At 31.4% G+C, this 15,240-nt stretch overlaps 1 protein-coding gene across 1 annotated transcript in view; it reads right to left on the bottom strand.

Moving 5' to 3' along the window:
* LOC123665170 (T-cell leukemia homeobox protein 2) overlaps positions 1–14,773 on the bottom strand; it is a 54,569-nt gene extending 39,796 nt beyond the window's left edge. Inside the window, exon 1 of the mRNA XM_045599513.1 lies at positions 14,224–14,773. Coding sequence (XP_045455469.1) covers positions 14,224–14,773 — 550 coding nt within the window. The remainder of the gene's footprint in view (positions 1–14,223) is intronic.
* Positions 14,774–15,240: the final 467 nt, after the last annotated feature.

The raw sequence follows: 15,240 nt of genomic DNA, 5'->3' as shown, positions 1-15,240 counted from the left end.
AATTAAAATACGCACAATGTTTGTAAATTTACGAAGCTTGGAAACGAAAGTCGACAGCGTGTTTAGTAAAATTACACATGGCTACAGACAAGTAGTATTTTTTAGTAATTTTACAATACATTGTGTAATTTTACAATAAGAATAGTAAAAATACCAAAAAAATTTTTTGAATTTTCAATACTTTGATTGTAGTTTAAATTACAATATTGTTTTGTAAATTTACAACAAAATTAGTAATTCAAAACACAAACAATGTTAGTAAATTTAAGGAGCTTGGTATCGAAAATTGATAACCTGTTTAGTAAAATTATACATGGCAACAGACAAATAGTATTTTTTAGTAATTTTACAATGTATTGTGTAATTTTACAGTTCAAATTGTAAAAATAATAACAAAATTTGTAAATTTCTAAACACTTCACAGTAATTCGAATTATAAAATATTTGGTAATTTTACAAAAAAAATATAGTATCTCAAATTACTAAAAATTTTGGTAAATCTTCAAAGTTTGTTATTAAAATTTAATAAACTGTTCCGTGAAATTACAATACAAGTAAGATTTATACTCTAAGATTGTAAAATTAAAGCGCATCTTAGCAAATTTTCTCATATGTCTTGGAAAATTACTCAAAATGTGTTATAATTTGAATTCATACACACTGATTAGTAATTTAGCCATCTCATGTTGAGTAAAAAAATGATAATTTTACAAAAAATTTTTACAGTGTATGTTTCGCCCATAGTCACCACGCTGGGCAGGCGGGTTGGTGACCGCAGGGCTGGTTTTGTCGCACCGAAGACCAAAATATTTTTAAATGTAAAATAAATTTACTGAAGAGGACAATTTTTACATACGTCTCTTTACCTAAACGCTTTTATGTTTCTCAAGGTACCTAGATTGTAAAAAATACACGAATATAATAGTATGTTCCAAGCCTAAGCTATTCAGTCAATCACATAAACATTTCTAACTAACTAACTATATCACTAACAGTTTTTACTGTAAGATAATATTTGTGTTAATTATCAAACAAAAAAATAACTTCAAATACAATAGTGGTTCTCAATTGGATTGTATTTTTAACCGACTTTCAAAAAAGGAGGTGGTTCGCAATTCGAATTGCGATCAAACAGGTGCTTTTTAAGTTATACCTAATAATGCGTATTTACCGTACTATTTTTTCGTCAACTTACGTTATATTACCGCATAACTTTTCACTGGGTGTAGCGATTTTGATGATTCTTGTTTTAATCGAAAGCTGATACTTATCTTGTAAGTATTATTTGATCGGGATCTGATAACTAGTTTTTGAGTAATATTTGATAATTTGTGTTACTTGTCGATGAAATTGAAGTCGGTTTTTTTTTCGTTTGCGACCACACACAATTATAATATTACTATAACTGATATTGACTAATGGTTTTCCTTCACTCGTCAAAGTATTAATTAATAACAAGGAAATAACTCTAGATAAAGCACAAATGTCAACAAACCGTCACTTTGAATGAAACTATTGAGTGATTGGTTGTTAGACTAGTTATGAAACGCTAGTAACTACGTCTTCCGATAATATTTAATTTTATTACATAGAAATAAATTACTGAACGCTTTCAACACGTACGGCCGTCTGTTCCTAAGGTAATTAGGTAATTGAATGTTTGTGTTTTAGGTGACATATAGATACATATTTCTCTTAGACTTGAGTGGAAATCGAACCCATAAACCTGGAGCAAAAAGCAGGGTCACTGCAAACTGTGCCAAAGGCTCTCAAGTCGAATCATTGTAAATGCAATATTAAATCACTAAGGTAAATCAATTTATTTATGAACTTCAATTTATAATGGACGTGCTTTAACCACAATTTTGTTGTATAGATAAATAATAATATTCTTTTAATGATAAATAAGTTATAAATGGTTAAAGATATTCATTTGATAAGTAATATTTTAGTGTCGTCCATTTCACTATATTCAATACACTTGAACTGTCAGGGAATTATCTCAACCTAACAGAAGATCACAGCTAATAACATTGCTCTTTTCGTGGCGCGAGGAACAGGGTGTTAAGTTCCTCATCCACCACTGGAAAGGGAGGATCCTCTGACCAGATGGGTGTTGTGTCTGGGGGGCTACTGCCCCAACGGTTATTGTCGGGTTCTTGTATATATACTCAATCACTTTGATAACTTTGATAGCGCGATGTAGAATACGTCAGTTTTCTCTAGTTCCCTAAGTTCGTATGCTGCTCGATAGATGTCGCTACACTCTCAAGTTGTTTTGTGTTGTTGTGTGGGTAAGGTAGACGGAACTCTTGGGGATGCGTTGTGATGACAATATGGTAGAGGTGGAAGCGCGCTTGTGGTGATTATTGTGCTGTAGATATCCATGGACTACGGTTACCGCATACCATGAAACGGACAGCACATATGTCTATCACTATACTGATGTAAAATAAAAACGTGTATTACCTACATTTATTTTAAGTAGGGTTAAAATTAGTTTATGTTTGTGGTGATTGCTTCGTTCTTAAATATTGCGTGACGTTCTATGACCTATAAACCTTTCTCAACAAAATTAAAACTATTGTTCATATTATATCTTAAATAGGTAATTAAGTTTACGAATTCTTAAGCAATTTCGAATGTGGAATCATCGAATCCTTAATCCTTATAAATAAAATAAAAACTTTTTCAGCATATATACTTACCTCTACCTACCTACATACATACATAGTCCTTATATGACGAAATTGGGACATATTTCGATGATTACCATTTTCATCCCGTTTTTTATTTCACGCGGTAAAATTCAAAACTCAAAGAATTCGCCCGTTAGTTAACATATTAATTAGATGATTATAATACAATGTCATTTTATAATATCATCCATGATATTTGATGGACGATAAAACACATTGAGCAAAAATTCTATGCTTTGAAAACTAGCGCTTAACGAAACATCCTTAGAAAACGTCTACATATATGCGTAGGCGTGTGCCGTTTAAAACAAACAATAATAATATTAAATGGAAATTTTAGTTTAAATGAGACAATTTAGTGTGAATTTCTAAATTAATTTCATTTCCTACTACTACATTTGCATAAGAAATAAATTTAGTAAAATGATTTACCAAATTGCAGAAGTTTTTTTTGTATATTTTATTTATTTATTAAAATATATAAAAGACCAAATATCAGTAAGATGCTACATAAACCCATTCGAGTTTTAAATGACATTAGTGTCGTCGATATTATGAGTAGGTAACCTACGAGTACAGATTCGACTTAATGCTAGGTATGTACATTATGTCACGGTTGCGTGCGTTAGCGATCCCGTGGCGTCCCACAACGACGATGAGGGTACCGCTGGTTTTTAGTGAGTAGTCTGGCATTGCACCTTCCGCCGGGAGCCTCACACTCCCGTCGCCTTCGGGTGACGGGGTCAGTGCGTAAATGTATTTTCCAGCATTAAAAAAAAGGTATGTACATTATGCCACTATCACATATTTAGCTGGGTGCCAATGTACATCATTTATAAATTAATAAAAGTGACGACAGATACGTAAAGTAGTCACAGCAATTGACTACAGCACTTGTGTTAAAATACATTATACACGCATATGACCTAATACTTACGTACGCCATACAGATATTCGTCGTAGTCTGTGCGTCTGTGCTTTCATGTTGCATGTGTTTTCGGTGTGAGGGATCACACAGAATTCACATTCTTCTACGGCCATATTATGGAAGCCGTTTATTATTATTAGTAGTAGAAATCAAGTTAAAAAGTTGCATTAAAACAATCATAAGTTATATTTGAATATAAATCCACTAGCGGCTAGGCCAACGAAAGGTAAACGAAAAAAAAATAAACATAATTTAGTACATGTTTCTTAACCTATCGCGGTCACTTTTTTATAATAGTTTAATTATTAACTATTCGGACTATCGGACTTGTCGTATCTCAGTTCTCGATCTCGTTGCCAATTATTTCGAGATTCCCAATATTTCGCCGATGTTGCAGTAAGATTCAAGCTGTTAAAATATAATTGTAAAATTAACAATGACTTGCAGCTAAAACAAAACATACATACGAATATTCTTCGTACCAATACCTTTATTAGTAGAAATTGAGTTTAAAGATTTAATTGCATTTGAATTAAAAAATTGCTGACGATTACTACAATCTTGAACTAGGTTAATTTCTTGTTAAATGTTATGTCACTTAATTGGCAAAACTTAATATAGAAGACTTTACTACTTATAGTAATACTCAAACAATATGAGCTGTAGCTATTGTAGTATTGAAGGCCTATGCCTAATAGAACATCCAGAATTAGGAAAGATGTCAATAAACCGAACAGAGCTACTGACACATTGAACGGACACATAGAAATGACATGTTGTATGGAATACTATAAATAATCCACAAAATATGCGCCTGTATTATTTGACATTATTTGCGAGGTTGAAAAGTTTTGTCAGAAGGTCAAGGTTTTTCTATGACAGGTGTACCTATTTGTCAAGAGATATTAAAGAGGTGACTTCAGTACAAACAAACAGGTCACTAAAAACAATTTCTTTGCGCATATAAAACCTTAATTAAAGTAATTTATTTTTACATATCATGTTTAAATTTGTAAGACTAGTTGGATATAGGAAGTTTCTGAAACACGGGTGTATAGTTGATGTGTCCGTCTGTACTAAGATTATAAAGAGAAAAGATATTTTTTATAGTTTGTTTATTGTGGTTAAACTCAAAACCTACTGGACCGTTTTAAATTTCTTGCATCAGTAGAATGCAGTGTTATTATTGAGTAACATGGCTGTTGTTAACGGGAGAAAACAGTACAGTCAAAATCATGTGGTCCACACGGGCGACGCCGCGGCGGAAAGCTAGTCGTTTATCCAGTTGTTTTTATCAGCCTAGTCTCATTATCTTGACCAACTTATTCGTTGTAATACAAAAATATTTATCTTGTAACTGTCATGTATTGCATGTATAGACTAGGGTCGGCACCTTGTTGCAAGTTGCAAAATTAATAAAATATTTTAAATGATAATTTTGTAGTGCGTTACATACATAAACATTCTATATTTTAATCTAAAAGATACATTAAATTATAGAGCGATAGCATCATGATTTACCGCTTATAATAATCAAGAGGCTAAAATTTTCTTTAATTTATTAATTTAATAAAAAAACATGAAGATAAAGTCAAATTTTTTATTATGTAAGATTATATTTTAATGTACTCTTTTTAGTCAGAAGTGTTAATAAACAATTACAATAGTTTCGCCATAAAATAAATAATATTAATTTTAATAAAAGTGTTTTTTACATTCAATAATACTTTCGATACAAATAAAACTGAAGCGGTAAACTAATCAGCCTTAAAATAAATTTAATGCAGGTGTTTCATCGTATTTTTCAAAATGGCTGCTACTGCCCGCCGCGATGTAACGTACCTAATATGACATTTAAAACTCTACTACAAATACGTACTTCAGTCATTGTTGTAGTGTAACATTTATATTAAGATTATGAGAATCCAGTTCCAAATAATAGTACAATTTGTAATGGTAAATACAAAAATATAAAACAAATTCAATACCTAAATAGCAAAAACAGTTAACAAAATATAATTAAAAAAAAATTAAATAAATAAAAAGCTTAAGTATCATGTAATATGTAATTTTAAAATATTGAACAGAAATATTGTTTTAGTTAAAAAACATTGTCGACTATTTTTAAAATGGTTTTAAACTTTTCACTTAACTAATAACGAGCCCATATGGAACTAAATAGCCAAATGAATAATAAAACTATAAATAATGAATTAATTTCGTACTGGTTGTAGTCTTATTTTAAAACTAGCTGTGCCCGCAACTTCGTCAGCGTGGAATGTAACAAAAATATTTTTTTTCAATTTGCAGAGTTATAAAATAAATAAATTTCTAAAATAAAAATAGCCTAAGTTAATCCTTACTATATCAGCTATCTGCCAGTGAAAATCCCGTCAAAATTGGTCCACCCGTTTCAGAGAGTAGCCGGAACAAACAGACAGACAGACAGACAAAAATGGTAAAAATGTTATTTTGGTATATGTACCGTGCATACATCCATATGCATTTAGTAAAAAGCCGTTATTTTAATATTTCAAACAGACATTCCAATTTTATTTATATTTTAAAATAAATTATCATGAACAGGAAATCAACATGGCCGTCGTGACATACAGGAGAGTTGTCAACTTTTAAACATCATTGGTTTTATTTAAACATTATTGGTTGCTGATTTTAATCAGCAGACTGATATTTTTAGGACTTTTTGATCTTATCATGCTGCAATATAATTTATTTTACTTCATGATAAATATAATGTGGATAAAGATTGTTTATAACCATTTTCCTATATAGCTGCTACCCTACGAATAAGTAAGCATAAACTATGTTATGTATATGTTCTAAAAAAAGTTGTTGATTTTTCTTATGTTGGTAAAGATGATTGACTGCACGTATAGCTATAAATCCACTTAATACCTTTAATTTCTATCAGCAGATTAATTTTATCTTTATCATAATTGTGTATTTAGTACAATATTGCTACTGTTGCTAATTAGTTGAGTAAATATATTTTTTAAATTTCGTTTTGATAACTTTGTCTTGATAATATCGGACACGAGTTCTCAAAACTCTATGTCTAGTTTGTTACGGTCGTTCGACAGTTAAACGCCTACACACATATCAGTGATTAATATTCGTTTATATAGAGAATTAGTAAAATATCAATTTTTTTTTAATTAAATTATCATCCACGGGCTCTATATTGCCCACACCTATGGTTAAAATCATGCATTACGTTTATCCTACAGGCAATTTAGAATATTAAAAGTTTTAAAATAAATATTTTGGAGTGGTTAGATACTTGTTAAATAAAGTACGGATCTTAATGCTATGAAAATAAATTGACAAAAAACCTGTTTTCTGCAAAGAGAAAGAAAATATTTCAACACTTTCAACACTTTTTTTATCAGTATAAAATAGACAATAAATAAAATTCATCATATTTCTAAGATTGGAGGTCAATGCACAAACATACATACACAAACAAAAGAGTAGAACTATTTAATTTAGATAAAATCTCGATCGAAGTGATAAAAATGTAAATGAAGCTCAAAAACGTAAGTACAAGGTGATGTTGATGCGATACCACGATAAGACGTGACAGAAAACCTTACTTGTGATATATTCAAATTGGTTTTTGATAGTTTTCGTTAATAACATTACGATAAAGGCTAGGGAAAGCCAATACAAATGTAGATAGGTACATATTTATAAACGAAAAGAGGTTTAATATAGAAAAAAAAATGTAAAATAACCAAAAATCAATTAATAAAATAATTTGTTAAGCTTAGGGTTAAAATACAAATTTCTAGTACTGCTATGTACTCGTATATTTTTTTCGTACCATTGCTATGTTTAATAATTTTTCATTGATTCGAGTTAAAATGTGCAAAAAATTATTTTAAAAATAACCTATGTATATCGATTGTTTATATATTTTTTAAGTTTTACATACAAATTTTTTATATCAAAAAGTGAGACAACCATGCACTGGGCAGGTATTACATTTAACAGTAGTTATCACTAAATACGGTCACCAACCCGCCTGCCCAGCGTGGTCACTATGGGCAACATACGAGATAGTTGGCGCGAACTTTTGGAGGCCTATGTCCAGCAGTGGACTGCAATAGGCAGAAATATTAATGATGATGATTACTAAATAATTAAAATGTAGGTATGTAAGACTATAAATCAATTGATTAAATAATATCACATAAAAATCAAACAAAATTAAAGTAAAGTAAAGTAACGTTCTAATTACCTCGATCGTGTATAAACCTTATCCAAGTTGCAAAGTAAGCATTAAGTAAACCTGCGGTTCCTAATGGCAGTTAGGGCGGAAACGACCGCTCATTACGAGAACATGGCCAATTACACTCTCCATTGATCGAGAAACGATCGACAATCGAGAAAATGTTTATTGATAGGGAAATAGGATTAGGAAAGGAAATAGATACTGCTTCAGTGGATATAATAACGATTTGAGTCTCTATTATTTAATTTACGGACAAGATTGTCAAATAAAGAATTATTGTCTTTGATGAGTGTTAGTATATTAGGAGGATGAATTTACATTTCATTGTTTCAGTTCCGGTTTATTAAATACTAGTCGTGTCATTTTAACTCGAGTTAATTTAAGGAAAAAAATGGCTTATAGCCTTTCTCGGTAAATGAGCTATCCAACACATGTTTTTTTAATTCGAACGAGTAGTTCCTGAAATTAACGGCTGCTTAATATTAGTAGAGGTGGTTATATTACCCCCAAGTGCTGAAGCCGACATACGGTCTAGGAATGCCTACTCCGGCATCCTGGATATCACCCGTAAATGGGTTCCCCTGCGATACCAAAAAAAAAACGGTTATATTTAATCTACCCATTCGTATTTATATTTTTAACGAAATAGGAGTTACTTAAATGATATATCTATAGGTATTTATTAATTTATTAGAGAAGTGATCTGCTAATATTTTACATGCATACATCTACTAATATTTTATGTACCATTACTATTTAGTATAGCTAACTTAATCATTTGAAAAGTATTATTAAATATTTCAAGATATGACCAACAATAAGTTACAAATGTTACTGAATTAGAAACAATTCTAAAGATGCTCATTACCTATGGGCAATTTAATCGTAAACTCAAAGTAATATGTTGTTATATTATATACGACAGAGGAAAATTGATATTACGTATAAATTACATTTGAAGATGTGGGTAATTATAATAATGTTGAACACATTTCCTTAATCTGAAAAGAGTTAGGTAAATATCAAACAGGCAATCTTCTTATTTATTTTCTATCTTATATCAAAAATGTTACCTTATACTAATAAACTAGACACCTTTCCCATAAAAATATAGTTCAAACATATTTTACATACTACGCCATAAAATGATATATATTATAATACTAATTTTAAGTAAACTTGTATTTTTCTTATCTATACAAATAAATAAAATTGGAGTGTCTGTTTATATATTAAAATAACCGCTTTTTGCTAAATACATATGGATATACACGATACAAGGTACATATACCAAAATAACATTTTTGTCTGTCTGTCTGTCTGTTTGTTCCGGCTAATCTCTGAAACGGCTGGACCGATTTTGACGGAACTTTCACTGGCAGATAGCTGATGTAGTACGGAGTCACATAAGCTACTTTCATTTTAGAAACTCTGCGAATTGAACAACAGTTTTTTGTTAAAGTTCACGCGTACGAAGTCGCGGGCACAGCTAGTGACAAATAAACCTCTTTATATCATAATATATAAACATCAATATTTCAACATAATATGACTCACTTAACTTCATATTACGAAACAACTTGCAAGCTACATAGAAACAAAGATCGACCAAAATCCCAAACAAGAAAGAAAATACATCTCTTAGTAAAAAACTACCAATTAAAATAACAGATGATACACGATAGACATGCTGAAAGACTGAAATATATGACCTAAATTATAAAACTATGTAGTATGAATAATAGGACCATTAGTAGGACCTTAAAGCCAGTGACACTAATATCATGACAGAGAGTTATAACATTGGTAGAAATAGTCACTACCCTTAATAGTTTTGTGAAAAGAAAAAGGTTTCATTCACTTAACAGTAATATCAAGAGAAGATTCAAAAAGAGTTTCACTATGCTTTATAAAAACTTTTCCGATACACCGATTTTAAAAAGAGTGACAAATTATCGATTGTTTGCTAAACGGTAACGACGCTGACCACAGCTTTAGCTTTCTCTCTTCAAACTTAGCTTCCTACTTTATATTGTTTTAATCGGTGACAAACACCTTTAAAAAATTAAAAATATGTCTACAACGGATTGAAGCAGTTATCACAAACAATAAGCTGTTGCTTGCTTCCCTCCACACATATGAGAAATTTTTATAGATATAGGTGTGTTCTTTTTTTATACGACTAGGTCGGTAAACGAGCTCATAGCTCACTTGATGGTAAGCGATTAGTATTTAGATGGTAAAATTAGCTTATAGACGTCTGCAACTACAGAAGCATCGCAGGTGCGTTGCCGGTCCTACCCTTAACGTTACCTACGAGCGCTACGCTACGCTTTAGCCTGTAATATCCCACTGCTGAGCATAGAGTTCCTTCTAGATGTAGGAAAAGGAAGCTTAATCCCCACCCTGCTCCACTGCAGATTAATGTATATATTCCAGTCTATGATAACAACCGGTACCGCCAGCTGTAATCCGAGGCACGGGGAGGGGGGACACACAGGGACAGACACCCAGGCTGGATATAAATATTTAATATTTGTACAAATACAAATATTCACTCCGAGCGAGAAACGAACTCGCGACCGCCGGCGCCAACACGGCACGTACACCAATAGACCATAGTGGTCGTCATTGATCGGATTTATCAACAGATCATTTAGTTAGTATTTATTTATGTCTAAATCAATAAAAATAAAACGATATAAAAAAATTTTAAACTAGTCCTACAAACTACAGGTACTTGTCCTCGTAAAGGGACATGTTGACTTATAATAAATTGGTGAAACTAACTATAAACAACAAAAAAATTCTGGTAACAAAGGATTTTGAAACTATTTATCAAAATTAGTTTACCATTGATTGGGATATGTAATACCTATGTAAAATAGATATGACATTACATATTATAAGAATTTCACAAATACCTACTAGATGTTTTAAGAAAAATAAAACAAATGTCATGTAAACAAATGTAATCTCGAACGCACCGATCAATCTCCTTCGTGTATTCTCCATTCTACGTGACATTGGCGAAATCATCTGTCCTCATTTGGCACTATTGAAAGCCATTTTAAGAAGAAGAAGAAGAAGAAGAAGAAGAAACAAATGTCAAGAGTATATTATTTTAGTATTTTTTATATATTTGGCATTTTTGTATATTTATAAATGTTGATAACAAAAATTAGCAATTTTATACCATATGATTAAATCTATATTTTAAAGATTTTATTGCTATTTAATTAATAAGAAATTATAACAATACTAATAAACTTTTTTTTGCTTAGTTGTAGGATCTCTCAATATTACTGGCGGCTATAAATATTCAAATAAAATATCAAATTACCTCATTAAGAAGATAATTTATTTTTATCTATCACTATTAAAATTAATTAAAAATGTTTATAAAATAATAATTAAAAAAGCCGTCATAGTGTCTTCTACAATGAAGTTAAAATAGTATCATTATTTATTATTAATTGCGTGGGTAATAAAATCTTCAACGCAAATTAGAATTTTTATACTTATAGTAGAAAATAGTCATATTATTTTCTTAGATTAAAATTTCCGTAAAAAAATTAAAATGAAAACATTGTGTTAAAATTTTAAAATATCATCAAGTTTTGTTTTGTTTTAAAATGACCAAAAAATTTATACGAAATTTAAATATATACCTATTTTGTCTTTAACGACTATAACATTAAATATTTTAATGTTATACTACGAATCTTATTCTGAAATAATTTTAAAACATTATCATATTTTTATTCTATCGCAAAAGTCACAGAGAACAAATACCAGTTCCATAAAGCTTTAAAAATAAAAAATAAAAAAGTTTGTAACTTCCTTTTCAAAAGAACTGGCGATTAAAGAAATAGCTGTCAAATTATTTGCGCTACAATGACAAAGGTGTTTTTTAGTCACCACATCAATATTTCCGACGCACGCACGCTGCCGATCGTCTCAATTATAGAGTGGACGTCCGCACTTCCTCGGAACCGGGTGGTCGCAAAAAATACCCAATTCCGTTTTACACGCGTTCCGATTTGATTGCTTGTAATCTTTTTTTCGTTGAAAAGTTTTAATAGTTGCGGTACTTTTTTATTTCTTGCTTAAAGATAATTTTATGAAATATAAGCGATTTTTCTTCGGCGTTAATAAATAATAATACAACAGATACCTGTACATGTAGAAAATAGGAGAATAATTTTTTTATATAATACTGACTCAGCTTAAAGGACTTAACGCAAATAATGATATCAATATCCCTAATATTATATGTATTAGTAACCTAGATCAAATAACAATCATTACAGCTTATACAGTCCACTGCTGGACATAGGCCTCCACAAGTTCACGCCAAAAATAACGTGAAATCATGTGTTTTGCCATAGTCACCACGCTGGGCAGGCGGGTTGGTGACCGCAGGGCTGGCTTTGTCGCACCGAAGACGCTGCTGCCCGTCTGCGGCCTGTGCATTTCAAAGCCAGCAGTTGGATGGTTATCCCGCCATCGGTCGGCTTTTAAGTTCCAAGGTGGTAGCGGAACTGTGTTATCCCTTAGTCGCCTCTTACGACACCCACGGGAAGAGAGAGGGTGGCTATATTCTTTAGTACCGTAGCCACACAGTACTATATACAAATAACAATATGCTACATCTAAAATTACATACAAAATAACGAGAATACATTACATATAATAAATATTAAGAGGTATAATCACAAAAGTAGTTAAAAAATATAACAAAAATAACTAATATTTTTAATATAAAAATATTCAACAGAAAAAACCATTATTAAAGCAAGTTTATATGGATATCTACATTAATAATATATATTTCTATAGTATAGAATTCTCATAAATAGGTATCATTTAAAAAGTATCTAGATAACATTTAAAATAAACGCTAATGCCCACGCAAATAAAATCTGCCTAAAAACTGACACCATAGCGAGAATTTTATAAGCTCACTAGCTGAGACCGCGACTTTGTCCGCGTGGAATTTAAGAAGAAAGTTATAGTTCAATTCGCCGAGTTATTGTCAGAGAAATTAGTCTAAGTTACTTCTTATTACACCAGCTTTCTGCCAGTGAAACTCCCGCGAAAATCGGTCCAGCCGTTTCAGAGATTAGCCGGAATAAACAGACAGACAGACAAAAATTGTAAAAAAATTATTTTGGTATATGTACCGTGTAGGTATACATCCATTTGCATTTATTAAAAAGCGGTTATTATAATATTACAAACAGACACTTCAATTTTATTTATTTCTATAGAATATTAGTGCAATACGTAGTATCAAATTAAAAAATATATATTATATAACTTGTACTTCTACTTGTACTTCTGAACTAATAAATACGAACATATAAAAAATCTCAACAAAGATTAACTTAGTCTCCACTAAAAGTTAAAAAGCTTTTTTTCTAAAATCCACAAACGGCGCGACAAATTACAGTAGAGGCGCCTTAACCGGAAAAAGCACCCAAAAAAGCAAACCATAGATAGGTCACTACACCATAATTGTTGGATATGTGTAGACGACACAGATTGCATAAAATTCAGACAGACAATTTTGTTTTCTTTTTTTTCCCTTATCTTTTGAGTAAAGATACAATTTACACACTACTTAAAAAGATTTATGGCTTTGAGATTAATTTTCGTTGTGTTATAGAGATTTTCGAACGTTAACAAAATTTTAGTCGCGTTATCTGTAGAATTTCTTTTATAAAATAATGTTTGTCGAAAGAGTTTTTTTATATTCAACATGAATAACCAAAATTTAGGATGAAATTTACTAATGTATTCGAATAAGAAAAATTTAGATTTTAAAAATGGATCATGTTATAAATATAATAATATAAAAATAAAGATAAATTTTAGGTTGTTAAAATGTATCCAAAACTTGCTTTGATTTATATTATTCATATGCGAATGTGTTATATATTGGTATCGGGAATCAATGTATACAAGCACACATATTTATTTTATTGTTATAAACATTTTTTATACTTTTCAAAAAGTGTCGACTAGCCTGATGGGGCAGTTTCTAGTGACCCTGGTTTCTGCTCCAAGAGTTGTGGGCTCGATTCCCATCTCAAGTCTGAGTGTTATATATAATGTTTATTTATATATGTTTTATTCATTAAGTTGCTTACTTCAGGGACAGATGACAGTGTGTATGTTACAACAATACATCCAATTAATAATTTGGATTAAAAAATTTCACGCAAAATAAAATAATTATATTTTATATTTCATTACTTACATTTAACTCGAATCCATGATTAAGTATATTCAGAAAAATAAAAATATATTGTCCATAGGAAACATAATTTACTCACCATTTAACCTGTCTTTCACAACTTGATGCGCAAATGCAGCAGCTGCAGCTTGCCTCATTGGGTCTAGGGCTACGCCCCACGCACCCAAAGCACCCAAAGCCCTATGAGCCGGCACTCTTACAACCCCCGGGTTACTGGGAAAACCGTAACCTCCACCTAGACCTAGCCCTGGTCGTAGTAACAAACTGCCATTTGGATAAAGTCCTGGATTATGAGAAAAACTTAAAGGCAACCCAGTCTCTTTAGCATCGTCTTTAGCACTTTCCGACTCAGTATCTTGATCACTTCTATCATCACTCTCCCCGGAATTCCGCCGTTTGTCTATATCTTCAAACTGTTTACCTAATAACCGTGATATACTGAAAGGTAGGTTCACTCGCTGTTGCGTATCCGTCATGTGTTCATTAGGAGAATCCCTATATCTTTCGTTAAAACTGTGTTCAGAATCACGATCTTCTGAAGCGATGCTCCTATCATATTGACCTGATAGTCTACTATCAGAGTCCACGTTGATCTCTTCCTGATCGTCATCCGAATGAACAGACGACATTTTGATACTAATGACTGGCACTCTAAGTTCACTGTTAATAAATCGACATTTTAAAATTATTACACTAATTTAATTTTTGGTTGTCTAAATTGTATGTTCAAAAAGTTCCCGCGTTATCCGACCACGCGCGACCGAACCAAAACACGATATCAGCAAAAACGAGCCAATCAGCTGCCCCACCTCTTCAAACGTGATAGTTTGACCGCACAAACGCCTCAACTATGCCCGTTGAGTGCAACAGTTTCCGACAAAAGCTTAATACGATTTCCAAACATAAAAACTCGTTTGGACTCACTAACTTTAACAGAATGGTTCGCTCTATCTCTCTCCTGATCCGTCCCGCTTCAACGCTTCCCCCATTGCGTTCCTTCGTGTTCCAAATTAGCCTCTATGCTTTTTGCGATAAAGTTCAAATCCAAATGGTAATTAGATGTAGTTACATCATTTTCATCTAATTCAAAGCGACG

Source organism: Melitaea cinxia, chromosome 23, assembly GCF_905220565.1.
Source record: "Melitaea cinxia chromosome 23, ilMelCinx1.1, whole genome shotgun sequence".
Lineage (NCBI taxonomy): Eukaryota > Metazoa > Arthropoda > Insecta > Lepidoptera > Nymphalidae > Melitaea > Melitaea cinxia.
The sequence above is the reverse complement of the archived record's forward strand: the minus strand, read 5'-3'. Positions and strand labels throughout refer to the sequence as shown.